The 26,593-nt window shown below is 37.6% G+C and overlaps 3 protein-coding genes across 4 annotated transcripts in view; 2 read left to right on the forward strand and 1 right to left on the reverse strand.

Moving 5' to 3' along the window:
- dnah12 (dynein, axonemal, heavy chain 12) overlaps positions 1 to 9,682 on the reverse strand; it is a 36,922-nt gene extending 27,240 nt beyond the window's left edge. The window contains exons 1-18 of the mRNA XM_008413937.2: positions 9,571 to 9,682; positions 9,168 to 9,395; positions 8,960 to 9,050; positions 7,897 to 8,086; positions 7,468 to 7,537; positions 7,226 to 7,375; positions 6,946 to 7,141; positions 6,511 to 6,699; positions 6,275 to 6,428; positions 5,284 to 5,375; positions 5,005 to 5,183; positions 4,764 to 4,899; positions 4,559 to 4,684; positions 4,338 to 4,472; positions 998 to 1,191; positions 675 to 918; positions 392 to 577; positions 90 to 290 (exon numbers count right to left, since the gene is read on the reverse strand). Of these exons, the coding sequence (XP_008412159.1) occupies positions 90 to 290; positions 392 to 577; positions 675 to 918; positions 998 to 1,191; positions 4,338 to 4,472; positions 4,559 to 4,684; positions 4,764 to 4,899; positions 5,005 to 5,183; positions 5,284 to 5,375; positions 6,275 to 6,428; positions 6,511 to 6,699; positions 6,946 to 7,141; positions 7,226 to 7,375; positions 7,468 to 7,537; positions 7,897 to 8,086; positions 8,960 to 9,050; positions 9,168 to 9,379 (2,745 nt within the window). The 5' untranslated portion in view covers positions 9,380 to 9,395; positions 9,571 to 9,682. The remainder of the gene's footprint in view (positions 1 to 89; positions 291 to 391; positions 578 to 674; positions 919 to 997; positions 1,192 to 4,337; positions 4,473 to 4,558; positions 4,685 to 4,763; positions 4,900 to 5,004; positions 5,184 to 5,283; positions 5,376 to 6,274; positions 6,429 to 6,510; positions 6,700 to 6,945; positions 7,142 to 7,225; positions 7,376 to 7,467; positions 7,538 to 7,896; positions 8,087 to 8,959; positions 9,051 to 9,167; positions 9,396 to 9,570) is intronic.
- Positions 9,683 to 10,322: 640 nt separating this feature from the next.
- On the forward strand, positions 10,323 to 13,070 carry LOC103467501 (glucose-induced degradation protein 8 homolog). Its single transcript, XM_008413936.2, has 5 exons — positions 10,323 to 10,427; positions 10,756 to 10,888; positions 10,974 to 11,170; positions 11,294 to 11,491; positions 12,032 to 13,070. The coding sequence occupies exons 2-5, from the start codon at positions 10,771 to 10,773 to the stop codon at positions 12,203 to 12,205; spliced, it is 687 nt and encodes a 228-aa protein (XP_008412158.1). The 5' UTR covers positions 10,323 to 10,427; positions 10,756 to 10,770; the 3' UTR covers positions 12,206 to 13,070.
- A 783-nt stretch (positions 13,071 to 13,853) lies between these two features.
- slc17a9b (solute carrier family 17 member 9b) lies at positions 13,854 to 24,965 on the forward strand. 2 transcript variants are annotated; one of them, XM_008413934.2, is made up of 14 exons: positions 13,854 to 14,213; positions 14,318 to 14,517; positions 15,719 to 15,916; positions 17,904 to 18,043; positions 18,891 to 18,990; positions 19,259 to 19,389; positions 19,520 to 19,616; positions 20,701 to 20,797; positions 21,009 to 21,096; positions 21,181 to 21,215; positions 21,749 to 21,864; positions 22,669 to 22,724; positions 22,828 to 22,857; positions 23,362 to 24,965. In XM_008413934.2, the coding sequence occupies exons 2-14, from the start codon at positions 14,384 to 14,386 to the stop codon at positions 23,538 to 23,540; spliced, it is 1,401 nt and encodes a 466-aa protein (XP_008412156.1). In that variant the 5' UTR covers positions 13,854 to 14,213; positions 14,318 to 14,383; the 3' UTR covers positions 23,541 to 24,965. The 2 variants fall into 2 exon arrangements, with proteins under 2 accessions (XP_008412156.1, XP_008412157.1); XM_008413935.2 differs by lacking the exon at positions 21,749 to 21,864 and having other exon boundaries at positions 13,854 to 14,517; positions 23,362 to 23,483.
- Positions 24,966 to 26,593: the final 1,628 nt, after the last annotated feature.

Consider the following 26,593-nt stretch of genomic DNA (forward strand, 5'->3'; position numbering starts at 1 on the left):
ATATATATTTTTTTTTTTTTTTTAACAATGAAAACTTCAGAAAATTGCTGTACTCGTTCATAACGGAAATTGTCTCCAGAACAGTCTACCTTAATTTCTTTCTCAAATGGTTTGATGAAAGGTGAGCCCCTCATTGTTTGAGTCTTTACAATTTGATCATCTAACATTGTCTGAATATCATCCAAAGCAGTCAAAATGGAAACACCAGTCTCCCTGTAAGGTTGATGGCTGAAGGCAACACCGTCCCAAGTTTGCAACATGGTTTGCATGGCTTTCTCCAGGGAAAACTCCTACAATGAAAGACGGTTTACAAGGCTGGCGGCCTACATCCAGATCATAGACTTTTTTGACAACCTGTAAAACAAAACTAAACATTCTAAGGGAGTCTCACCTTACTAGCAGCAGCACTGATAGACTCAAACTCAGTCAGATAAGGTGCTAAGTTTTGCTTTAAAACTTTGCGTAATGTTGTTCCAGAGTTAGGGGTTAGGTCATGATCGACTATTTTAGACATGCTGTCCCAGTGACGTTGCCTGATACCTGGGTTGCACAAGACAGACACGATGGGAACATACTCCTGTTGATGCAAAGATACACAAATTAAAAGCTACACACCAGTAAAAAAAATGTTATGTTATGCTATGTTAATTCAATCATCAGCAGTTTTTAAATACCTTAAACATTTTGATCTGTGCCATAGCAGCAGAACACAGAATTACTGCTGGGTCATCCTGCCTTTTGACCTCTTCCTCAGAGATCTTATGCTTTTTTATTCCAGAAATCTTTTCCTTCTCTTGTGCAGCCTTTAACTGCTTCTGCTGGAAAAACTTCAGTAATTTAAAAATCTCCCTATAAAACTCATCCACTTGATTTTCCATAGTCTCCCCATTTAGTTCCAAGAAAGAGCCATCCATCCATCTGCTCACAAATAGAGAACAGGTTTATCACAGGGTGTTATTAAAATCGAAACATTGCACTTTAGGGACTGATTTCAGACCTGCTTTCTGTGTTTTGCCATTTAAGGACGAATACAAACAGCTTGTGGAATGGCTCAATGTGTTCCTTGATGCTTTCAACTTCAGGGTAATATGTCAAGTCCCATTGGTAGAAGACTTCTTCCTTATTAACAATGACTACTGCCTCCTCAGCATCCCGGAGAAGTTTCTGTATCATTCTTACCTTTGAAATATACTGTTCAAAAAGTATGTTTAATGAGATTATGGCTTTGGGGTAGCCATAGATAATGAAAGTTGCAGAAACAGCTGACTAAGTATGTTACCCTCCATTTCATATAGATATCTTATAAAAGTAATTGTGTCCCTTTTTTATGTTATTTTTTTCTTATTAGAACCACAAGCGCCGATGAACTTTACGTAGATTTTATGAGACAGACTAGCACAAAGTGAAACAAAGTTCTGTGGTTTTCTATTTTAAAATGAAAATCTAAAAAGTGTAGCAGATACATTCAACCCCCTTTAGTCTGATACTCTTAAATAAAATTCAGTACGACTACTGGCCTTCAGAAGTTAGAAGTTCCCCCTGTGTGAATAATTAAATTGTATTATACAACCAGCTGTTCTGCGAAGGTCATAGAACATTGCTGGTAACAAACAGAATAGCAGAAATCAAGCAGAGAACCAGACAAGTCGGGGATGAAGTCATAGCTACGTTTTTAAGCACATTTATGTTATTTAATAATATCTAAATTTTTAGGTAGGTCCTGTCTTCATTGAAGAGCAGTAAGAAGAAAAGTATTGGTGCCATGAGATTTTCAAATTAAAAGTTTGCCACAAGCTATGCTAGGAACACAGCAAAGGTGTTGAAGAAGGTGCTCCGTTTAGATGAAACCAAACTTAAGCATTATACATGCAACAAGCTATGCGTAGTGGAAAACCTATACAGCACATTGACCTGTTGGGAACTTTAAAGTTGCACTGCAGGAAAAACCCAGTTAGAGATTGCAAAAAATACTGAAGACTCGGGCAGAAGTTGGAGTTTCACCAGAACATTGACCCTAAACATATAGTGAGAGAAACAATGAGATGATTTATGTCAAAGCATATGTTGGAATGGATCAGTTAAAGTCAAGTTGTCAAATTATAAATTTGTGGAAAGACTACTTTGCTGTAGGGTTGACCCAAAGTAACAGCGTAATACATATACAGGTCCTTCTCAAAAAATTTGCATATTGTGATAAAGTTCATTATTTTCCATAATGTAATGATAAAAATTAAACTGTCATATATTTTAGATTCATTGCACACCAACTGAAATATTTCAAGTCTTTTATTSTTTTAATACTGATGRTTTTGGCATACAGCTCATGAAAACCCAAAATCCCYGWYTCAAAAAATKWRCATATCATGAAAAGGTTCTCTGAACGAGCAGTTAACCTGATCATCTGAATCAACAAAGTAACTCTAAACACCTGCAAAAGATTCCTGAGGCTTTTAAAAACTCCCAKCCTGGWTSATTACTCAAAACCRCARTCATGGGTAAGACKGCTGACCTGACTGCTGTYCAGAAGGCCATCATTGACGCCCTCAAGCAAGAGGGTGAGACACAGAAAGAAATTTCTGAACCAATAGGCTGTTCCCAGTGTTGTATCAAGGCACCTCAGTGGGAAGGAAAAAGTGTGGCAGAAAACTCTGCACAACGAGAAGAGGTGACCGGACCCTGAGGAAGCTTATGGAGAAGGGCCGATTCCAGACATTGGGGGACCTGCGGAAGCAGTGGTCTGAGTCTGGAGTAGAAAAATCCAGAGCCACCGTTGCACAGGCGTGTGCAGGAAATGGGCTATAGGTGCCGCATTCCCCAGGTCAAAGGTCAAGCCACTTTTGAACCAGAAACAGTAGCAGAAACGCCTGACCTGGGCTACAGAGAAGCAGCACTGGACTGTTGCTCAGTGGTCCAAAGTACTTTTTTCGGATGAAAGCAAATTTTGCATGTCATTCGGAAACCAAKKTKYYWKAGACTGGGGAGAAGGAAATGCCAAAAKGCCARAAGTCCAGTGTCAAGTACCCACAGTCAGTGATGKTCTGGGGAGCCATGTCAGCTGCTGGTGTTGGTCCACTGTGTTTTATCAAGGGCAGGGTCAATGCAGCAGCTATCAGVAGATTTTGGAGCACTTCATGCTTCCATCTGCTGAAAAGCTTTATGGAGATGAAGATTTCCTTTTTCAGCACGATCTGGCACCAGCTCACAGTGCCAAAACCACTGGTATTACTGACCATGTATTACTGTGCTCAGTTGGTCTGCCAACTCTACTGACCTGAACCCCATAGAGAATCTGTGGGATATTGTGAAGAGAAAGTTGAGAGACCAAGACCCAAAACTCTGGATGAGCTTAAAGGCCTCTATCGAAGCATCCTGGGCCTCCATAACACCTCAGCAGTGCCACAGGATGATTGTCTCCATGCCACGTCACCTTGAAGGCTGCAAAAGGATTCCTGACCAAGTATTGAGTGCATAACTGAACATAATTATTTGAAGGTAGACTTTTTTGGTATTAAAACACTTTTCTTTTATTGGTCGGATGAAATATGCTAATTTTTTTAGATAGGAATTTTGGGTTTTCATGAGCTGTATGCCAAAATCATCAGTATTAAAACAATAGAAGACCTGAAATATTTCAGTTGGTGTGTAATGAATCTAAACTATATGACAGTTTAATTTTTATCATTACATTATGGAAAATAATGAATTTTATCACAATATGCTAATTTTTTAGAAGGACCTGTATATGCAACACTTTTCAAATTTTGACTTTTTTTTATTTTGTAAAACCATGCATTTTTTGTCTTCTTCTCTATAAAACCATAAAATCTACAACAAGCTTCCAGAAACAGCAAAATTGCCAAAACATTGTTTCTTTAAATAAAGTCTAACACCCCACATGATTATTGTTGCCTTTGACTAATAACAACTACAGCATTGATCAGTTTATTTCATGTGTACTTGATAATGAATATTCTTGATAATTTTGATATTGGCATCTGACAAAATGTAATGTCTATTGCTTATTTCATAATTGGTAACTGTATTATCTTGTTATCATGAAAAGCACTTTGAACTGCCTTATTGCTGAAATGTGCTATACAAATAAACTTGACTTAAAATACATTGACGTTTGTGGTAATAATGTGAGAAAATGTGGAAAACGTTCAGTGGGTATACATACTTTTGAAATGCATTATATATGTGTTGTTGTTTTAGCAACAATAAATTTTGCTAAAACACCCCATGCTTGACAGGTGAATTCGAAACTGGTCAATAATCTCATAAAAAAACATAAAAAACGATCGTAGGTTTATGTAACAGCCGAAATGACACTGTACCTGTTGCAACATATCCAGGCGAGAGCATTCCACTATTTGCTCTGACAAGTTTCCCAATCTTTCAAGGTCAATCATTAGTTTTTCCCTTTTCTCTACCAGCTCTTTCTCTCCTTTGTACTTGGCATTCTGCAACACCTGGAAAATAACAACCGTGCGCAGAGTCAAATCTAAAAAATAAATACATTAGAAATTTAAAGAATGATATAGTTTAGAAGACGGACCTTATCGTGGTGCTCAAAAGCATCAAGTATATTTTTGGGCCAAAGAAAAACAGTCGAGTTAAGTTCCAAATCCTCTGGTTCAATTAAGTGGACATTCAAGAGATACATAAGCCTGGTGCTTGCTTCCTGTAAGTGTATATGAGATGTAAGAAATGTTGTTTTCTGCAAGACACAACAGCTTAAGACCAAATGTCCAATTAGTCACCTGTAGTTTTTCATTTAGGCCTGTAAGACCCTTTGTCTTGCTCAAATTCATGTAGTCTACCAACTCAGCCATAGCATCTATGTTTTCTGGAACTTCCTGAGATTTCTCTTTGATCATTTCAAATTCAGAGCAGATCCTTTCCACACACATAAAAATAAATAAATCATGCATAATGAGACCATGAAAATGTCTAGAAATGAGAGACAGGCTTGACTGAAAATGCCACAGGAGGGGAACCTACTCTAGATTTTGCTCCCGATGTTTGGTGATCAGTGTTGTCAGAAGCATGTCAGCAAACATTTTGGCTTTATCACATAAGCTTTGATTGAGCTCCTCACATCCCAGATGAATCATTGGGAAGTAGACTTTCGATGGGAGGTTGGTAATCTCCCTTGAGAGTGCATGAAACTCCTCCACTTGCTTTACCAGACAAGGTTAAATACATTCAGACATAAACCAAGAAATGGCGAGGTCATAATGTGTCATAACATGAATGAAGTTCAGCTTTAAGATTCTTTACTTCAGTAAACTCTTCAAAAGTGTGCTCCTCTTCCAGAAAAGTGTCCACTTGCATCTGCGCAGTTCCATTCACAAGCCAGTCATAGCTTTCAACTTCAAAATATACCACAAAAGCAAGTTATGAATTGACACAGTTTCTAATGTGAAGTTTAAATATAATCGCAATAGTTTTTGGTTTTTAATTATGCATTTTTGCTGTTCTTTTCCCAGCATGGAATGAGCATACAAAACTGAACGTTCTTAAGTTTTAAAAACAAGATTCTTGTTGACAAATTTGAATTTATTGTGGATTTTCTCTATCACAGGTTGAAAAAATATTCATATGGGTTCACATTTCTATGAAAACACAAATTAATGTAAATGTCATTTATCAGCACCACTCCAGAAGGTAAATGTTAACCTTCTACCCTTCAAAACCAGTTTTAAAATTTGCTTAAGATAAGGATCTTGAACATGTGATTGTGAAGGATTAGCCAGACAATGGTGGAATACCAGTGTCAGTGTCCACAGTGAGGTGAGACTATCGTAAAGGCAGGTCCATGCCAGAAGACTACTAAGAATCCTAAGAAGAGTGGTCAGACATCCAGCCACAATCATGGTGGAAACATGCTGATGGCTAGAAAATGTGTTTGGTCTCTCTACAACGTACCACATTGCATTAATTCAAAAATTAGTGGGTGTGGATGCATATATTTAAGCCTGTATGTATCACATGGACCCGATTAATATTAGGTAATATAAACACAAAATTCAAACATGTTTACCAAAAACATGCCTCCAAAAATTCTTAACTTTGTTTTTTATATATATATATAAAACAAAGTATATATATATATATATAAACATTTTACCACAAGAAAAGAATGGATGAACTCCATTCAATTAATGGCCCAGTGAGTATGACCACTGATTTAATGGTTATTTTAATGTTTTTGCGGATCAAAATCAAAATAATGTTTATGCCAATGAGAAGCGCATGAGTGCTATATCACCATAGGCCTTCAAATGTTTGTCAGGTTCCTCCAAATGTTTGCGCACAGCACTTGTCACAGTGACCTTAGCCCAAATAAGGTCCTCATCGGGAACACTGGCATCCACACATGGAGATGAAGTTTGGGCCAACCAAGACTGCACAGTCTGTACTCTCTATAAATAAATAACAAGGCAATTTCTTCTCAACACACACACATACACAAACACTAATTAAGCTTAAAATCAGAAATCTTACTTGCAGAGAGCTTGCTATGGAATTGAGTATCTCCAAAACAGAATCTTCTAAATCTTTGAGAGTTGGGTAAGTGCCCATTGTTCCATCATCAAATGTCAAAGTCATGAGGAACACTGGCAAGCAGTGTTGATTGCTTGGGTCGAAAAAGCTGACAAACTTTTTTACACTTTGCTGAAGCAGGAACTTCAACTATAAATATGGGGGGAAAATATTACTTTAAGTCATGATATACCTGAGAAGTTGTTTGTAATATGAAAGAAACCTCATAGATTATCTGTCTGCCGCATTTCTCAATGAAACAATTTCAAGTGTAGGAACCTTAAAACATCAGTCAGTTGCAGGTTGTAGCTGTGTCCTGCACTATATTTTTTTTAAATAATTACATCATACAAACATATTCTTAAAAGTAAAGGCAATAAAAAAAAACTGAAATACCTGATTGGACATGAGGGTAGATGCACAGTTGTAAAAAGCATTCTGCTGCTCCTCTTTCAGTTCACCTACAATTTCCTCATTTGTTAATAATTGAATGATTTGAGGAAACCAGATATTCATAATTGCAGATTCTTTCTTCTCGCACTCTACAGTTGCACTTCTCTGTACACTTTTACAATCCACGGGTTCAAAACCTCTGTGAAGAAAAAAAAAAATCCTTACAGGAGACTTAAGACTTACAACTTAGAGGTGGTTATTCACCTTGATAATGTAGTCCTACCTGCATCTACATGACTCAAGTAAAACCATACCGGTAAAAGACACAAAGCCAATATCCAATATAGCTTGCATCACTGGGTGCAGAATATGGAGTTTTCGTTTCATAAGTTTCACTCTTTTTGTAAAGGTGCAATGGCAAAAGCTTTCAACCCTTGAGAGAAATAAAAAAAGGCAATCTTTAAAAAATAGTCAAACAAAACAAATGAATTATTGTATAATTATGAAGCCTATTGTAGAACTCACGTTGGTTGGCCAAATCTCTGTATTTCTGAATCTTCTTTTACTCTGTCGGGATCCTTTAATACTGAGTCCACTAAAAGAAGACAAAAAGGCTATAAGAAGACATGATTTACTTAAACTCCATTTGCACAAACCAAATATATTTCTCTGTAAAGATACTCACACTCCTTAAACTCATTCACATTGTGTCATGTTTCAATCAACAAACTTCATCGTATTTTACTAAGATTATATATAAAAGAACACAAAGTAAAATAACTTTAGAAAGAAAAATCTGAATGGTTTCAAAATATTTGTATAAAATGTATCTGTGTGTATTCATTCTCTTTACTCTTATAACCCCTAAATAAAATCCTCTGTCCAATTCTGAACTACTTTGTGTTGAGTTTAAGGGGTGCGAATACATTTGGACACCCATGTAACTAGCGGTACCTGTGTACTGGACAATCACGTTGTGGAACTCCTCGATGACCTCCGTGCAAAGCTCTTTAAGAAGTGTATCTGACTTTGGGCGCCCTCTCAGTTCAGGTGAAATTCGGGCAACCATTGAGTCTAGCCACTCTTTCTGGATTGGAGCGAATGGTCGACTCTCTACACAATGCTTCATGAATCTGTATTTCATCTTCAAACAATGCAGAACAAAATAAAAGCAATAGGTGTTTTAAAAAAAATCTTGAAATAATTTTTTTCTGAAAAATGTAAAAAAAAAAAATTACGTTCATCACACAGAATCTGTAAAAACAGTTTGAAGTTAGTTTTGCAATATTTCTTCTTTTTTGTACTATGGTTTGTACAAAGCCATATGTCCCCATACAGTTGAGAAAACAAAATTCGATCCTCTGCTGATTTTCATTTTTTCTCACAAATACAGCTTCTCTAATTCAGAGAAAGCGTTTTAACTAATAAAAAAAATACATTACAGAAAAGTTTTTTAAAAATGGTATGGTTTGTTGCTTTATACAGTATTTTGTTCTTCTTCCTGCTCCATTTTCACTTGTGTAGAGTAATAATTGTAAGTGAATGTCTTTGTAAATTAATTATGAAGTTTGTTAAATCAAGTGATTGATATTTCTTCCATTTCTCAATAAATGCCCAAACACCTGTGACCTTTACACCAAGCTTCCACATTATGTTCTTAATGTTCATTCCTTGATCAGATCAACAATATCGTCCCTGACGTTCTTATTGTTATTTGATAGCTAATTGATCTGTTCGTGGAGGTGGGGAGGGTTAAGGGTGGAAGTGAAAAAAACGATTCTGTTGATTGATCACAGCATGGTCACATAACAAATCTGTGAGAACCAGGATTTTAGTTGCACTATTACCGTAGGAATAAAATACTAATTTTACATGATGACCTGCAAACCAGATTATATTGTTTACATAATGTACTTTTGTGTAGGTATTCAGTCTCCACATATCATAAAAAATTCATCAACTGTAGAGACTTTCCTTTCATATGTTCCACCCCAACAATAAATAAAAATATGCATACTCGGCGTGGAATCTCTGGTTCTGGAGAAGGAGGATCATGCCTAGCTTCCCTCTCTTTGGTCTTTTCGCGAGCCTCCACTGCTCTGGAGATCCTGCAATAAATCATATTGTACAGCAAACAGTCAAAACTGATGATCAATTTCAATAGCAATATTTGCCGCAATTGCCACAATCACAATAAATGATTTATCAGTTTAAAAAACACCTACAATGTCATTTGGAAATGTTTTTCTTGCATTGTTCTCCTTTGTCTCAGTAGCTTCTTGTGAGCCTCTTCTCTCTTCTTTATTTCTTCCGCCATCTCATTTTGTGCAATAATGGAGCTCTCCAAAGCTCCCCTCAGTTTTTCTATTGGGGGCAGAACTGGTAGCTTTGGCAGGCCCTCCACGTTGGCTTTAGAAATCCCCGAAGAGGTAGCCATTTCTGACAATAGCCACCTGGGGGGAAAGAAAGTTTAACGGTCGTTTTAAGTTTGTTGCTGGTTTGCTAACCCTTATTTTTTGTTGAAGCTGGCTCCGTCTTATAACATTAAGAGACGCTGAATATTCTAACAGTAATTATAAATACAAAAAACATCTGCACATAATAACAAAATGCACCAAATACGTTTACCTTTGGGCTTATGGTGAAGTATCAATACGTTTAAGGACCTTTGTTTGTGGTTTAATATCGCTGTCTTCAAATGTTGCCTCTACAAAAATGTCGGAATCCAAAAGTTGGTTGTGCCGTTACCAGGGCAACAGTAAACGGGAGGGGTGTAGTGGGCGGGGTCTGCACTCGGCAACTGTAGAACAAAATGCCCAAGAAAAGTTATAAAGACATCTCAAACTATAATTCCAACATTGGAAAACAGACTTAAAAATATTGATAAATAAATAAATACATTAATTAATTTCAATATGTAACTAACACTTTCACTGTAAATCTTTTTTTTTTCCAACACGAAATTATGGTCGAGGTTACATGGCATGTTCCTTCTGTTATTGCAGGCTACGTCAATAAATACGAGTTTAATTCAACCGCTTATAAAAGTTACGAGTATTAATGTAATATTCATAATATTCAGTATCAGGCAGTTATTATAACTGGAGTGCTTAAATGAGTTCTGTGGAGTAGATGATCAACATATTCCGAATATCAGAAATGTAGAAATGAAAGAGTTCAACTGATTAACTACATTTCTTCTAAAATGAAAATAGAATTACATTTTATTGACGCACTAAAGAGAAATTATCACAGCAATTGCCACAATCACAATAAATGATTTATCAGTTTACAAAACTGCTGGCCCAACTGTTTTAAAGTAGTCTTAGCGTCGTTTCAGTTCACACTCTATACCAGTTGGTGGCGGTAATGCACACCTAATGTTTTTGCCAACCGCCAAAAAAAAAAAAACCTAAGAGAAGAAGAAGCGGCTCATCCTTCGTTAGCTAGCTAGCTACTGTTAGGAAGTAGCAACAACATTTCAGGTATTGTGAAGAATAACTTATACGTTATATTGGAAGTATGTGGTAGGATAAGGAAAACAGATCAAATTAAGCACGATACGACTTGTTCAGGTCTTACGTAGAGAAAAATATCTGCATCTGGAGACCGACATGTTCTGTGTTTTGATCCGTGTTGATGGAAGCCAGGCTTCAGTGTTGTGTTTTTCACCGAAGGCCGTAACAGTTGTTATTTTCAGTTTCCGGTTTCATATTTCTGTTAGAATAGATAGCTAGCTGTGCATTATCCTAAGTGTTTAATATATGAAATAATCTTGTTTGCTGTTAACACGGCCTTCTTACCCTCTTGTAGGATCTCATCATCATAATGAGTTATGCAGAGAAGCCGGAGGACATAACAAAGGAAGAGTGGATGGATAAACTTAACAATGTCCACATTCAAAGAGCTGATATGAATAGACTGATAATGAACTACCTGGTTACAGGTAACGTACCGACATCGTCGGACTCACGTAAACAGCTGTTTGCTTTAGAAAAAAAAAAAAAAAAACCTAATTTTATGTTTTACAGAGGGATTCAAAGAGGCAGCAGAAAAGTTCAGGATGGAGTCAGGAATAGAGCCCAGTGTGGACCTGGACTCCTTAGATGAACGGATTAAGATCAGGGAGTTGATATTAAAAGGACAGATTCAGGATGCCATTGCGCTTATCAATAGTCTGCACCCAGAACTGCTGGATACAAACCGATACCTGTACTTTCACTTACAGGTACTGTAAAACACAAAGTCGTCGGCTTAACTTTATTTTCTGGTTGTTATTTCAACTGCTTGACTTACTCTGTTGTATTTTTTTTATTCAATAATTTGCACCTGTCCGTTTTGCAATATGCAGCAGCAGCATCTTATTGAGCTGATTCGTCTGAGGGAGACAGAGGCTGCCCTTGAATTTGCCCAGTCGCAGTTAGCGGAGCAAGGAGAGGAGAGCCGAGAGTGTCTGACTGAAATGGAGAGGACACTGGCTCTGTTGGCGTTTGACAACCCTGAAGAGTCTCCCTTTGGAGATCTGCTCAATATAATGCAGCGGCAAAAGGTAGAGTGAACACACATTTACAATAACATTTTCTGAGATTAAATTGGGATCTTTAGTTCAGTAAGTTGGTTTATTCTGTGTTTTGGGTCTTATTTTCCCTGCTGAAATCAGTAGAGTTAAATACATAAAAGTTATGATAACATGGCATGAAAATAACAACAACAACAAAAAGATCTCTAAAAGCCCCTTTTCTATTCTTGTATAAATAATCATTATTTTTATTATCAGGTTATGTTATATTAAGGCCAGGACAGCAGCTGCTCAAAAAAAAATTGCAAAATTATTGTATAGGAATGCACATTATAAAACATTAAAGATTATTTGCAGCATAACCATTAAAACTATGGAGTCAGATAATATGTGGTTTGTCAAAGTATTAACAAAATCTCCAATCAGAACAGTTTATGTAATGTTTCTATATGTTTAATATTAGAAATTATTTTTGTCCTCATGTTTTCTTTATATGAGAATAATATTCACTGTTTAGTGAAGTTTCTATTTGTATAAAAGCATTAATATGTGTCTGACTTTCTCTCCCAGGTCTGGAGTGAGGTTAATCAGTGTGTACTAGACTACGAAAACAGAGAATCTACTCCAAAGCTGGCCAAGCTACTGAAGCTACTGCTCTGGGCTCAGAACGAACTCGACCAAAAGAAAATTAAGTATCCCAAAATGACTGACCTGAGCAAGGGAACGATCGAAGACCCCAAATAAAGACTCAGATTAAATAAATAACATGTTGTTACAGAACGGACACATTTCCTTATCTATTTATAACCCAGGAAGCTGAATCAGTTAGAGTACAACCTTTTCTTTTTTTGTAAGGGTTGCCTTTTGATACTTTGTTAATTCTGAACTGGACTGATTGCAATTTAAGGTTACTTCTTACTCTATAACAACCAAACCAGTTACTTTATTTGGTATTATAATTTACATATTTGTCTATGTAAAGCTAAAATGTTTTATTTACTCTAGTTTTTCTGTCTGTTGGCAGGGAATGTTGTTGGCAGGGGAGGTTGTAAATAAAGCCTAAATTAGGCTGATGGTCTGTGTGTGTGTGTGTGTGCCCACTTCAAGGATGCAGGGTTTCATCAGGAAAAACAGCTGGCTCAATGTGCAATTCTTAAAATAAAATCCTTCTTTCAGGAAACGCATTTCAACCGGTGGAATTTCATCTGGTACTTACATGTGGTGAAAATAGTCAATATGCATTACTTGGAGTGTTTAAGGTTACTGTGGCTGAAAGTTAAATTTAAGAATCATAATGTTTTATTTACACACTTGGTAAAGGTTGTGATAGATACACAATCGTAAATAAACCCCTCAAGGTTTAGGTTATGGTAATAATTTGATAAGATTACTGGAGTATTAAACAAAATTTGCAGCATACTGTGACTATAAGCTTGAGTAACATGATGTTCAAAGATGTGAATGGGTAAATACACTTGCAAACATGGAGACACTATTAGACTATTACGTATGAGTGACTTACATTTGTAGCGACTTGGCTATATTCTGATGTGCTTTTTTTCCCTGGTATATTATTTTGCAATAAAAGTTGATTTATCCTACATGACAAGTCACATGAAACTTGTGCTTCTGTTCATGGAAATTTCATGTTATTTTTTTATAGATCACTTTAGAAATGGAAAATATTGCAGGCTAATAATTTAATCTGAATATGATCAGTTTCACATAAAATAGTTTGGTGTTAATATTTTGTACAGCTGTAAAACAGATATTTTTTTTCCAACTTCGTTTTTAATTCCTAGTCATTAAGTAGAGCAAGTACATCTCATTAGTTGTAATTTGTCCATAAGATCCTGAACGAGACAAGCCAAACTGAGCTGTTAGTCTCTGGTCGGGTTTTAAAGATAACAGAATGGAGTGTTTACGCCTCATCTTAATTATTTTTATGAGGAAGTACGTTTTTTGGGTTTTTTTTACTCATTGTACTTGCCGTACATGCCAAAAGTTCAGTTATACTTAATATCGTATTGTAAATAATTAAGTGCATTGGGTGACTCGTGACTTTTGTGACGTTTCCCCAACAATCTTCGTTGAATTTTCTTACGTGACAAAACAAAACAAAACGGTGCAGGGGAGAGAAAAATATTTGAGAAAAGACTGAAAGCTATTTTAATGTTTTCCTCCGATTTCACAATTATGTTCATTGGTCTATTACATGAAATCCTCAAAAGACATCGAATTTTGTAATTGAACTAATTATGCATTCGCATTGAGACTAACAATGTTATTTTTTTTAGTTCAACTAAAAAAAATAAAAAATAGACATTTTCTAAATGTATTTCAGAGAAGGGTAAAAGAACGTAATACGCTGCGCATCTTTGAGCCCCACAACCCGAAAACGCCTCATCAGCTGCCCCGTCGCTGCGATGTGGACGGGACAACACAGCGCGTGGAGGGGAGTGTTTTTGTTTTACTGCGACGTCACGTTTAGAGAGGCCACAGAAGGCTGAAACACTTAATGTACGGCATCACATGAAACTGTAGCGGAAGAAGAAAGGGACTGGCTGTGCAGAAAAAGCCCAACATCTGAATCACTTCCTGATTAACCCTATCGACCGCGCGGAGAACTGCGAGCCTCACAGGCTGAAGCAGCAGGAGGAGGAGGCTGAAGAGAAAAAGTGACACGTGGATTATTCCTCCCAGGGCATCAGGAGCAACACACTCCCTCCTCTAGCTTTAGTTCCGCGACTTGGTAATAGACTCAAACATCGAAACCTTGTGAATGTGACCGCGACAATACTACCACCCCCTCCTTCCACCTCCACACGTTGTTGGGTTTTTTTTCCTCACTGACAGATCGAAAATAGGGTGAAAGTCATCAGCAGGAGCCTTTGACAAGAGTCTGCCGTCACCTCGCGTTGAATGGCAGTTATTCAAAAACATGGAAAGAGCTCTAGTCCAGATTTGGTCTGTCACAAGGAGAACGTCCCGCCTGACAAGATCGGAGCACCTGGATGTCACAAGAAGCGGCCTGAAGCGCACTCCAACTGGCCGAGGTAACGTTTCAAACACTTGCAGAGACATTTATTTAACTGTGATGAGGGCTTGACGTCACCACGTAGCAACTCAGCAGGGTGCTGGGGTTCCCATGAGGGAGCAGTCACTTCTAATCCGAGTCAGCATCGATTCTTTAAAGACAACATAGTCCATTCTTTTCTCTTTTTTTCTTTGCCCGTCTTTGCAATCTGTTAGTATTTTTATATTTAAATTAAAATATTTTTTTTTTCAGTTGTCAAATCACATTAAGTGAAACTTAGATATTATAAAAAAAATCCATTATTCACAGAGAGTTTAATTTCAAGTGTTTATTTCTCGTTTATTTTCAGCAGACAATGCGATCCTTCAAAAGGAGGGTAACGCATAAAAAGGTTATTGCTGAATAAGAGAATGCTATATCTAGATAGTTGAGTGGAAGGAAAAAGTATGTTAGGAAAAGGTGCCACCAAGACAGGAATGGCAGAATTAAGAAACAGATCCGATTTAATGGTTTTTGGATGATTTACAAGGGGTGGAGTGCAACCGGTATCTGTAGTTGAACAGGCATCCCACACAAACTTGTTCAGGACTTGGGTTGCAACTGTTGCATTCATCGTGCCAGGCCATTCCTCAACCAGAGGTGACGTCAGAAGCATCCTACCTGTGATTAGGAGAGCAAAAAAAAGTACTGAACTGTTGCTCAATCCTCTTCTCAGAGGAAAGCAAATTTGGCAGCTCACTTGGAAACTAATGTCCAGAGGAAGAAACGAGAGGCATAAAATCAAAGTTGTTTGGACCCAGTGAGAAGTTTCCACAGTCAGCTATAATTTAGGGAGCCATTTCATCTGCTAGTGTTGGTAAACTGTGTTTTATCAGGACAGAAGTCAGCAAATCTGTTGGAAAAGACATTTTAGAGCACTTTGTGCTTCCCTCTGCTGACAAGCTTTATGGAAATGCTGGTTTCATTTTCCAGCAGTGCTTGGCTAACATCTCAATGATATAGTGACTTACTGAGATGAAGGTTTGTTTGGTTTTCTACTTTTAGGATGTGTAACCAAGTTCTCTTTAAATCACTTCAACTCCTGTTGGTTCTCTAGAGGGGCCTTCACAAACTCCGTGTCTCTGATAACACATCTCCTACTAATTCTTTTTAAGTCCAGTGATTCCCTGCGAGTCTTTTAGAGTCCATTCAATTTAGTCTGCGTCCTCCATTTTTCACAGGCCAGTGGCGAGGATATGGACAGTGGTGCTGCTGTTGGGAACATGCCTCCTTTACTGCGCCCGTGTGGCGATGCCCATCTGTGCCGTTAGCATGGCGGAGAAGTTCAACTGGACCAAGAGAGAGTCCGGCATGGTGCTAGGCAGCTTCTTCTGGGGATACTGCTTCACCCAGGTGTTCGGCGGTTACGTCAGTGACCGGTAAGCGCATGTCCTTCAGCTTATTTTGGTTTATTTTATGTAGCATGGATTTCTGCTGGGTTTTCCTTACATACAAAATAGTTTTAACCTATTTCAATAATAACTTTACTACTTTACTAAATTGTTTAATAAGTAGTATCAGTTGAAATGCATGGATGATAGGATGGAATCTACTTTTTTTTTTAAGTGCTTTGAGATAACATGTTGTGAAGTAAATAAACTGAGCTGATTTGAATCAACAGTGGGCAAATACCACTTTGCTTTTAAAATTAAGAAACCTCCGGCAGAGCAAGAATGAGCCTCCATTTTCCGCTACTTGAAACGAGTTTAGAGTACAGGAAAGAAAACAAATAAGACACAGAATCCCTGGGCAAGGACTGCTTCCTGAAGGACAGTAAATGAGAGACAGTATACATAGTTAATGGAAGCGCTCCATGTCTTCTTCCCGGGAAAAGCCACTGTAAAATAAGGAATCATTAAGCTCCAAAGAAAATCAAAGTCAGAAAAAATAGTTAATGTCAGCAATGGCTGTCTAGAGATTAGATAAAACTAAACACAGAAGCATGGTGACAGAAGCAGTTTGAATCATTCTAAAAGAAAGCTGTTTTTTTTGTCAGCAACGGCTGTCTAGGTAGGATACACAGCTAAACAGTAAAGGATTGAGCCAGGTTTCCTTTCTGTGCAGAGAAAGCAATATTTATCCTTACAGTATTGAAAAATGGCAAACATGAACAGTTACAGGAGAAAATAGCAGAGCGAGGAAGCGTGGTTAGGATATCCTTTCCAGCAACCAGCGAGCCTGTGGCAGCATAAATATAGTCATTGCTCAGGGTAAACTAGAGGGCCGACTTCTAATCCTCTTTAGAAATGACACTTATTCTACTTATGTATATACGCTTTTAGAAGTAAAACGTTTGACTCTTTTCAGCTTTCTGCTGGTCTTTGGAATATTGTGAAACATTGCAGGCTGTGGTCAACCACTCTGTAGCGGTGATGCAAACAAGTGCAGCAGTGTTTACTTAGCCTGGGAGATCATGCACTGAATTAGTTAGATTCTTTGTCTACATTATCAGGTTAGGAGTTGCAAACAGGGTTATTACGAAACAGGGGCACCCAGAGATGGCATGTGTAAGGTGCAAGAATCCAAAAATTACAGTGTACATTTTAATGATTGATCCATTGTTGCCGACAGTCTTGTATTATGTCATTTCTTCATATTTTGTTTACAAGTCCAATCCCTTTTTTTTGTACCATTTTTATTCTTCAGGCTATTGGAGAATTCTGTTTTTCTATGTAGTTTGCTTGCTTCTTTACCGGAGAATGTGAACACTTACCTTAACTTAAGGATTCAAAAGGACTGACCACATTTTCACTTTGAACATTTCCTGTTCAACTTCTCATTAGGCGTTTTTAGATTTTACTCTCTCTGGAACAGCGTGAGGGAAATGCAGACATATCTCAAGTTGTGGTAGAAAACATTTATCTGCTAGATATCCATTTATATTTCTGTTCTTCCTCTGACTTCAGTTGTATACACTTAAAGCGGCATCCACACTGAAGAGTGTTGTCATCATGAACTGATTTGAAATAAAATACTTAAAGTGTTAAGAGTCTAGTTTAGCAATGTATGTCAACATGATGGATCATCTTTGCTTACTGCTGAACCATAAAAACCTCATGTCCTAATTACTTGTTACCAAAATGTATTAAGAGGTCAGTAAACTAATATTTTTAGTGTGATCTTTTTGTTGAAACATACCACTTGTATTACAAGACAGAATAAGTCAGGTTGGGAGACATGTAAAATTCAGATTAGTCACAGATATTTTTAAAGGCCAGTCCCTAAAGAACATGTCATCTCAGGGACATTCGCTAACAAAAAATGTAGTGTTACAGGTTATGCCAGTTACAAGTGTTTGAAATCACAAAATAAACAACTGTTTCTATATATATGTGTCTTTATCTCTTTCTCTCTCCGTCTCTCTAGTGTGGGAGGTGAGAAGGTCCTCCTGCTGTCAGCAGCAGCCTGGGGGTCCATGACAGCTTTCACTCCGATCCTCGCCCACCTTTGCTCCCAGCCAATCTTCTCCATGACGCTGGCCCGCTTCCTCATGGGCCTGTTACAAGGTGAGACTGGCAAGCAGCGCGAGATGACTCATCGCTCCAGAATTAGTCAGCGTGGTTTAAAGATCCAGACCTTGAGAGGACTTATCTCTGTCACAATAACACAGATGTGACTTGATGAGTTTGAAACCCTTTGACAATTTTTACTGCAATCACAGTAGAACAATACAGATATTTGTGAGAAGTGCTTTGTCCACATCCTATTGCTTTGTATTTGTATTTTTTTACTGCAGTTAAACCAGATATTTTCCCATGCTGTATAGGAAGGCAGATAACCTTTTTTCTTGCTGTCTGATGTTAAATCAGAATAAACGTTTACTGTTTTATGTACTTAGTATTGCTTATTATTGCACAAAAAAAAAAATCCCCTTTTAGATTATTAGCAGGATCAATAGTATCTTCACAAGATTGTTTCTAGTCTAGGACTAGACTAGAATTTCTACTAGACTTCAGTAATTCTAAATATCCTAAAACAGGAAAAATATAGTTTAATTTAATGTTACACAGTAAAGAAAAATGGGTGTGTTATTTTATGCCGTGTATGCAAATATCTGATTTCAGCTAAAGGGAAGTGACTGTTATGTTTATTGAATAATCATAAAGCAACATACTTGATTGTGGAAGCAATAAATTACAGCATGTTTACTCTGCCCAGTGTAGCATCAAGAGTTTATTTAGAGTTATTTAGCAGCACAACATTGCTATAAAATGTTATAGAAATCAAATGTAGTAATAGACACCTTAAGCAGTTTTAAGCTCAAGCTTTTTGTCTCAGCTAAGTTGTTTTTTGTCGTTTTTCCTAAAAGTGAATCCTCCTTCCCGTTTCTTTTTGTCTGTGTATTGACTTTAGGAGTTCATTACCCTTCCCTGGCAAGCTTGTGCTCACAGAAGGTGATTGAGAGTGAGCGAGGCTTCCTCATGAGCACCGTGGGGAGTGGCTCCTACCTGGGGTGAGTCAAATGTTTGGCACGGAATGAAGATTGGTTGGAAAACCATCAGTATTTCCTTGGAAAAACACCTTCTTGAAAAGAGTAATTTAGGTTGGTGTGAATCAAAAAGTTATGTTTCAAGAGCCATTTGTCAACCTTATCTGATCCATTCACGACCAGATGTATACACCCTGTGACTGTGTCAGCTCTGGTCATGCTGTGCATGGACATCGAGTTACAAGGATGTTTTTGTTTTGACTTGGTCCCCTCTCTGTCTCTTTTTTTAAAGAACTCTTGTGATTGGAGGTGTTGGTTCTCTCATGCTGGATCTGTATGGCTGGGAGAGTGTTTTTTATGTGTCTGGTCTTCTGTCAGTCCTCTGGGCTTACTGCATGTGGAAATACCTGCTTAAAGGAGAAGGTAAGAGAAGCTTTAGCTGCATCAGAAGCACCACTGCCGTAGTTTTATACTTTTATCATGTACCTGTTTTGATGTGTAATTGAAATGTATGAATTTTTGTCTGCTCGTGTGTGTGTGTGTGTGTGTGCAGGCCCTATAATTACACTTGAGTCCCTGGGTAATGGTGGGACCCAGTCAAAACTTAATAAAAGGCATTGGGCACGACTCCTCAAGCAACCTGCAGTCTGGTAAGACAACAGTCCAGCCTGTGTGTCTGCGAAGAAAAGAAATGCATTTGTGTTCTGTATTCTGCAGCTACGCTAACTTAAGTTAAGTTAATCTTATTCAGGGATTCATGTCAACAGAAAAAGTTGAGACATTAAAGCTTTGAAATGTCCTTCCTCCCAGAGCGCCTAATTCGGGGGCAATAGCATTGTTTCCAAGAGACTGTGATGCTGGGTGCTGGAGAAAGTCCGTCATGGTTCATAGCTTCCTGCAGACACATTTTAAAGTGTTCGACCGTTTGTGTTTGTCTAGTTTTCCACACTAAGATAGCACATAATGTAGAATGTTTTCTGGGCAGTATCTGGTGCTTAATTTTTCAGAAAGACGCATTCCAGATTTTAAGAGCATAACACTGAAACACCGCCTTGCTGTGTATCGTTCTGACTCCGGGCACCAGCAGGAGGCAATTACCTGATGTTCTCAAAGTCTGAGCTGCTTCATATGGTTCTAACATGTCAGAAATGTATTTTGGCACTAGACCACACAGGCACTTTTGAGCTATTAGAGAAATATCTAACATTTTCCAAGAGGATAAAAAAACTATCAAAGACTAAAGTCTCAGGTTGTTGGTGATAATGGACTGCATGGTCCTTTTGACATGGACTTTAAAATATGAATATGTTTTTTTTTTAATAGTGTTGATGTTTTTATTTTTAAATTAAATTAATTTATTTCTTACAGTCTGTCCTGCCAGTCAGCACAGAAATGCAAAATTTTATCCAATTGATATCCTGTTTTACTGACAGATAACTGTTGTTTGGTTTTATTTGCATATACACTCATTATTATCTGAAGAGGAACATGTGAGAATTCACTGGGTGTGATCCTGAAACAATGATCTACTGTTGGTTGACTTTAACCCACTTTTCTGTGTTGATACGTTGTGTAGCGAGGAATAGCAGAAGTCCTCAAACAAGACTTCTGTTAAGTTAGTTAGACCTTGTGTTAAACTTGTTCAAATTGTCTCTGTAAAGATAGCTGAACAGTATTAGAAAAAACTAGAACTAAATTGCTCCTGTGTTTCTGTCTTTTTCTCCCTCTAATTAGTGCTGTGATAGTAACACACCTTTGCACAGCAAGCACTTTCTTCACCCTTCTATCCTGGCTGCCAACCTTCTTCAAGGACACCTTCCCTGACGCCAAGGTAACGGCACCATCCTCTCATTCTTCTTCCAGTCCGACCCCTGACTTTTATTTCAGTGCAAAATGAATTTGAGTAAAGCAGATGCAACAGCTGCAAATATCAAGCAGTTGAATATGAAGATTGCTGTTTTCTTTTAGCTATATTTGAAGTAAAAAATCTGGTGGATTACTATCATGCACTTGCTAAGCTTGAATGTGTAATGTCTCTACAGGGTTGGGTGTTCAATGTCATTCCTTGGTTGGTAGCCATACCATCGTCTCTGTTTAGTGGCTGCCTATCTGACCATCTTATTTGTCAAGGTACGCAACCTGAGAAATGCATATCATAAGGGTAGTATTTGTTTTTGAAAAAGCAAGTACTTATTCCTGTCTTTATCTCTTCAGGTTTCGACACCGCCTCAGTAAGGAAGTTAATGCAGGTACAATATTTGGAATTGCCTTCTTAATCTTCTTCTGCAGCCAAAGGTTCTCTATCCTTCCTGCAGTGAATCGCTGGATTATATTTATAATATTGAGATGAAACTCAGGCTTGAACGTCAGTCATGGTTCATGTAGTTTTAGCAGGTTCCTTCTCTGCTCGTTGAATGACTTGAATTTCTGCGCTAGAACGAAACTAATAGTAGCTATCAGCAAATGTGGGAAAAACAGACACAGTCCTTTGTGGTTTATTGTTTAATTTCTATCTAGTAGAGATTTTAATAGAAGTTATTTTTTCTACTCTTTTTGGAAACATGTAAGACATGTTTGTCAGTCTAACATACCGAGGTAGCACTGAACATTTTCTACAGCCAATTAGAAGCAAATTGGCTGTTTAGATTAAATTGGTTGCAGACTCTTAGTCTACTTCTGTGTTAATCAGAATTTTATTAGTCTATTTCCTTTTTCTTCTTAATAGTCTCTCTTGCATATAGCAAACTGTGTGTGTGTTTTTTTTGTCTCCTCCTCTTGTTAGTTTTTCTCTATGGGTGTGTCCAGTGTGTTCACGGTCCTGTTGTGTGGTAATACCACGTTCTCCTGGGCTGTAGCTTTTGTGTCGGCCACCATGGGTCTCACTACGTTCAGTCACAGGTACTGGCTCACACGTTATCCCACAATGCCTGTCATTCTGCCTTGTCAGTCTTGTGTTTTTGTACTTTGAATATTTAATTTATTTCCTCTTATACCGCCACAAAACATGCAATATCTCGTGTCTCTCGTGGCAAATTTCTTTTAAACTTATGTTTTCAGTTTAAAGTACAGAATGATGTAGTTGGTGCACAGCTTAGCAAAGGTAATTTTGGCAGTTCTTTGTTCCTGTTTGGCATGCAGTTTTAAATTTCATTTCAAGCTCTTCTGTTCAAAATTTACCTACCTGCTGAAACAGGCAATGAGTATTTCTAACCTTATCTAATCAGGCTGTTGTTTTAGTAAACAATATCAAAAATTACATGAATAATTCATGTTGAGCATATTATTACATGCAGATTAAAACACCTTAAAGTGACTAGTGTGAGTCCGCTGTTCTCTGACACGATGTGTGAGCAGCAGGGTACGTTATTGAATTCTAAAGCCTGTATGTGAGAAAATCAGTTTTTCCTGGAGCAAATTGGATTGTACAATATTCTTTTACTGCTGATTTGGAGGAAAGCAAGGAAATAGTATAGCAAGTTTCAAAGCTGTTAACCTGAAATTGAAAAATTTTGTCATTTAACATTAGTTCTCTGAATACACATCAATAATACTCAAAACATTTTACTGCCTTATCCCTTATTGACTGTGTACTTGGAAGATTGAATAATAATATAAGTATCTCCCCTCATTGACAAAATCAAAGCATTTTTTTTTTTTACATTTCTTGCACTGATGTTAAAAAACAAAACATTTCTGTTACAGCGGGGTTTCTTTAAATGTTCAAGATCTCGCTCCTTCTTGTGCCGGAGCTCTATTTGGTGAGTAAAACATTCATAGTTTTAATGAATAGAGCTTTAACACTAAATATTAATGTTGGATCTTTTATAGTATAAATGTTAATAATTGTGTCCACTTCTACAGGAATCATGAATACATGTGGGGCATTCTCAGGTGAGTTTCTCTTTAGTTAAGAAATCTCTTTATGATAAATATTTAAGCAGTAGAAGCTGGAACACCATAAATGATAACTGGTTCCCTTTTTTCTAAATTCAAAGTTTGCGATGATGTGTGGCTGTCAGGTTTGCTGGCTCCCATGATCCATGCATATTTCATCAAAAGAGCATATTAAAGCCAGTGAATAAAGCAGTCAGCAGAGAATGACAGCCCGGGGTCTGTAAAGACAAATAGTCCTGTGACATTTTTCTTCATGTACAGAGCCTAGTAAAAGTGCATCTGCTGGACTTTCCTATATTTTGTCACATTATAACCATTCACTCAGTGTATTCTGTTGAGATTTTACAATTTTGCACACACAGTAGTGCATAATTGTAAAGTAGAAAGAGATGGGTGTAGTTTTCAAATTTTACAAATAGAAACATGAAATGTCTGACTTGAACTTGGACTCAAGCCACACATTTTAGCTGACAGAATGGTAACTGTTCTCGTTCTGTGCAGGAGTCCTGATGGTGTACTTCTCGGGGTATCTCATTGAGGCCACAGGCTCATGGGCATCAGTGTTTGCCCTCATCACCACAGTCAACCTGATGGGCCTCTTCACCTTCCTGGCATTTGCCGAGGCTCGCAGAGTCGATATCGACTCTGGCAGGGTCCGCCACCATAGCATCCACATCTAAATCGTTGACGAAACGAGTGCGTTATTCCCTATGAAAATGTTACTGTGGTTAATCTAGAGGCAGATTATCCACATTGGATTATTATCCATTAGATGATGAGTGGCATCTTGCACAGTTGAGACGAGAGAAATGCTTGTTTAGCTCTGCGTTTACTAGAGGACTGTAAGCCTACTGAAAAGCACACAGCAGAGCATTGGTACTGAGAAATTCTAGTTGGGGTTCAGAAGGAGGGGAGCCCTGTCCGTTCAGAAAAAATGTAGGAGAGTATACTTGCACTACGTCCAGGTTACAGCTGGTGAAGTGGTTAAACATTTGAGAGGAAACTGTTTAGACTTGTTATGCATTACGGCCCACATTGGAAGTGGAAAACCTGCAGAGATTGTTTTGCGAAAGCTGTTGCTAAGTGCTGGGTACTGCAGAGGGAACTCAGTGGTGGCGGTGTTAGCTTGAGGTGCTGTCTAGCCGTGACAGACAAAGCTGGACTTCTTCTTACCTTGTAGGTGACCCAAGGAGAGTCCGAACTCTTCTACCTGGAGCATTTTACTCGAAAGCCCCATAAACTTATCACTGAGATAAATATCGGAGTGACATCTCATTAAGCGCCTGCTAATGACTCTGGCGGACACCCTTAATATGTACAATTTACCTTCAGCGGACCTTGTGTTTGCAGTTACAGACTCGTCCTATCAGTTTTCAATGGGGGTCAGAAAGCTTTAGGGCTTAGGTTTAGCTAAGTGCTTTCTCTCTGGTAGATGTATTAAATACAATAATGCAATTTGTGAGACCAAAGGTTAATAGTAAATTATTATTTTTTTCTATGTTACAGCAGCTAATAAAATCTCACTAAATTATTTTTGAGTCATTTCATATTTATATGGTTTTGAAATATGTTTTTCTTTGAAGAGAAATTAATGTGAAAGAGGGAAAAAAATCTGAAAGGACAAACGGAAAAGATGAGACCTGATTGTGTATGTGTGCTAATCCTAACTTGTTCTTCCTCTAAAAATAAATGTTTTTATGTCCGGCACACGTTTATCAGAAAGATATCCAGATTGTAATTCTTTGTTACTGAAATCTTAGACTGTAAATGATCACAGTGGGAGTGGGGAAACTTGATTGTCTCTTCATTGTCTCATTGGACCAGTGTTTGTTTTCTACACTTGACATAATGAAAATTATTGCAAATAAAAGGGTTGAAAGGATTTATTAAGGCTACAGATTAAAAAAAAGGGGTAATTACGGATTTATCAACAAACACCAGCTGACAGATTCTAAGTGTTAAAGCGGTGGCCTTCAGAAAACAGTTTTCATGTGAAATGCATTATGCTCATTTACTTTTTATGCATTTATTATTTTGTGCCTCATTTAAGCAACAAAGGGTTTGCAGTTCTGGTTGTTAATAAAGTTAAAGGAATTTTGTTGTTATGTTTTTGCGTGAGTTGTTTATGTGAATACAAAGCAATCGCAGGTGTTTTTTGTTTCTTTTTTGCATCTTCTAGTGCTAATTTAGTTTTGGAAATGTTCACTGCATTTCATTAAATTATGTCTTGGTATTTTGGTAAAAAAAAAAAAACAAACAAAAAAAAAAAAAAACAATTGCAGAAAGTGTTTTCTTTTTTCTGTGTATTTTCAGAATTAAATTAGTTTCCTGTTGACATAAACTGATGAACCACAAGTTTAAATCTGTCCTCTATATGTGTCAGCTTAGTTCAGAGTTTCACTAAATAAAAATGTTGATGCTCCATAGATTTTGTTATATATTGCTTGCCAAAAGCTATTGTAATTTTTATGCAGTCTTAAACAGTTGTTCAGGCGTTCTGAAGAGATGTATTTATTTTTCTAAGCCTTTTGGCTCTAATCCATATGTAAGCTGTGAAAATTATTCTTTTCATCCACTGTTTAAGTCAGGCCACATGCAGCTTTTCTTATAACTCATGATTTGTGAGCAATTCTAACAAAAATCTTTTAAGATTAATATTTTCTCAAAGTTAAAAAAAATTATTTTCCTATTCCATCATTGGCCCTCTTGCTTTTTCTGTCCTACATTTGTCTACTAGTCAATGAGGCATAAAAACATTGATGATACATGCACATACATATTGCAAAAAGTATACTTACTCTCAATGTCTGCTCAATCATGCCTCCTCTCATGATTTCCATTTAAAACGTTAATTTACTTAAATGGCAGTACCGTACAGAATAATTTGATTTGTTTTCCAGCTTTTAGCCAGGTGGAGCAAATATTTCCTCCTGCCTGTTCAGATGTGGATTATGTAAAGCTAAAAAGTCATATTTAAGATAAGAAATATTTTAAAACAAAATATTCTGTTTAAAAAAGGTTTTAGTTTTGAATAAAAATGCAGTTTGTTGGCATAAATGGGATTTTCCAGTATTCTTGGTTATATCATTCTTGTTATGTCTGTGTGTATTTTCTGTGTAGCTCCACAGAGAGGCAGCATAGTACAAGCAATGACCCCGTCTCCAAATTCCTAGAATGAAGCCCTTCAGTGATGCATCATAAGTTTTAAGAACACCTTATAGTGTGCAGAAATTATTAAAAATGTCTCCCGCATCAAGGAACATATCTTGCAACTACTTCTGTGACAAAAAAAAAAACAAAACAAAAAAAAACTTACTATTTTATTGTGTTAAGCACCTGAAAGTTGCTTCAGTCCTGTATTGAATCCGGATCAACTGCTGAACAGGTTCTGGTGCCGGGCCGTCATGTTCACACTAGCAGCTCACTACACGCCCAAATCCCGAGTGCGGGCCAGCGGGACGTATGCGGTGGCACCATATGGCAGGATGCTGTGTGCCATGTTGGCTAGCTGGCACTACCCACGTGTGAATGGCCAGACGCTAGTCAACCGAACCTACTCCTCCTCATGGGACCCAACGGCTTGGGTAACCATGGCGACGGGTGGCTTGTGCGGCTGCCGCGTGGCAATGAAAAGGAAAGAAGAACGGAATGGCAGGGCGGAGGATTGGGGGGGGGTCACAAGTGAATGAAAGTAACAAGTCATTTAGAAGTCAGTGGGGTGGTGAAGTAAATT

The sequence above is a fragment of the Poecilia reticulata genome, linkage group LG7 (genome assembly GCF_000633615.1).
Source record: "Poecilia reticulata strain Guanapo linkage group LG7, Guppy_female_1.0+MT, whole genome shotgun sequence".
Classification (NCBI taxonomy): Eukaryota; Metazoa; Chordata; class Actinopteri; order Cyprinodontiformes; family Poeciliidae; genus Poecilia; species Poecilia reticulata.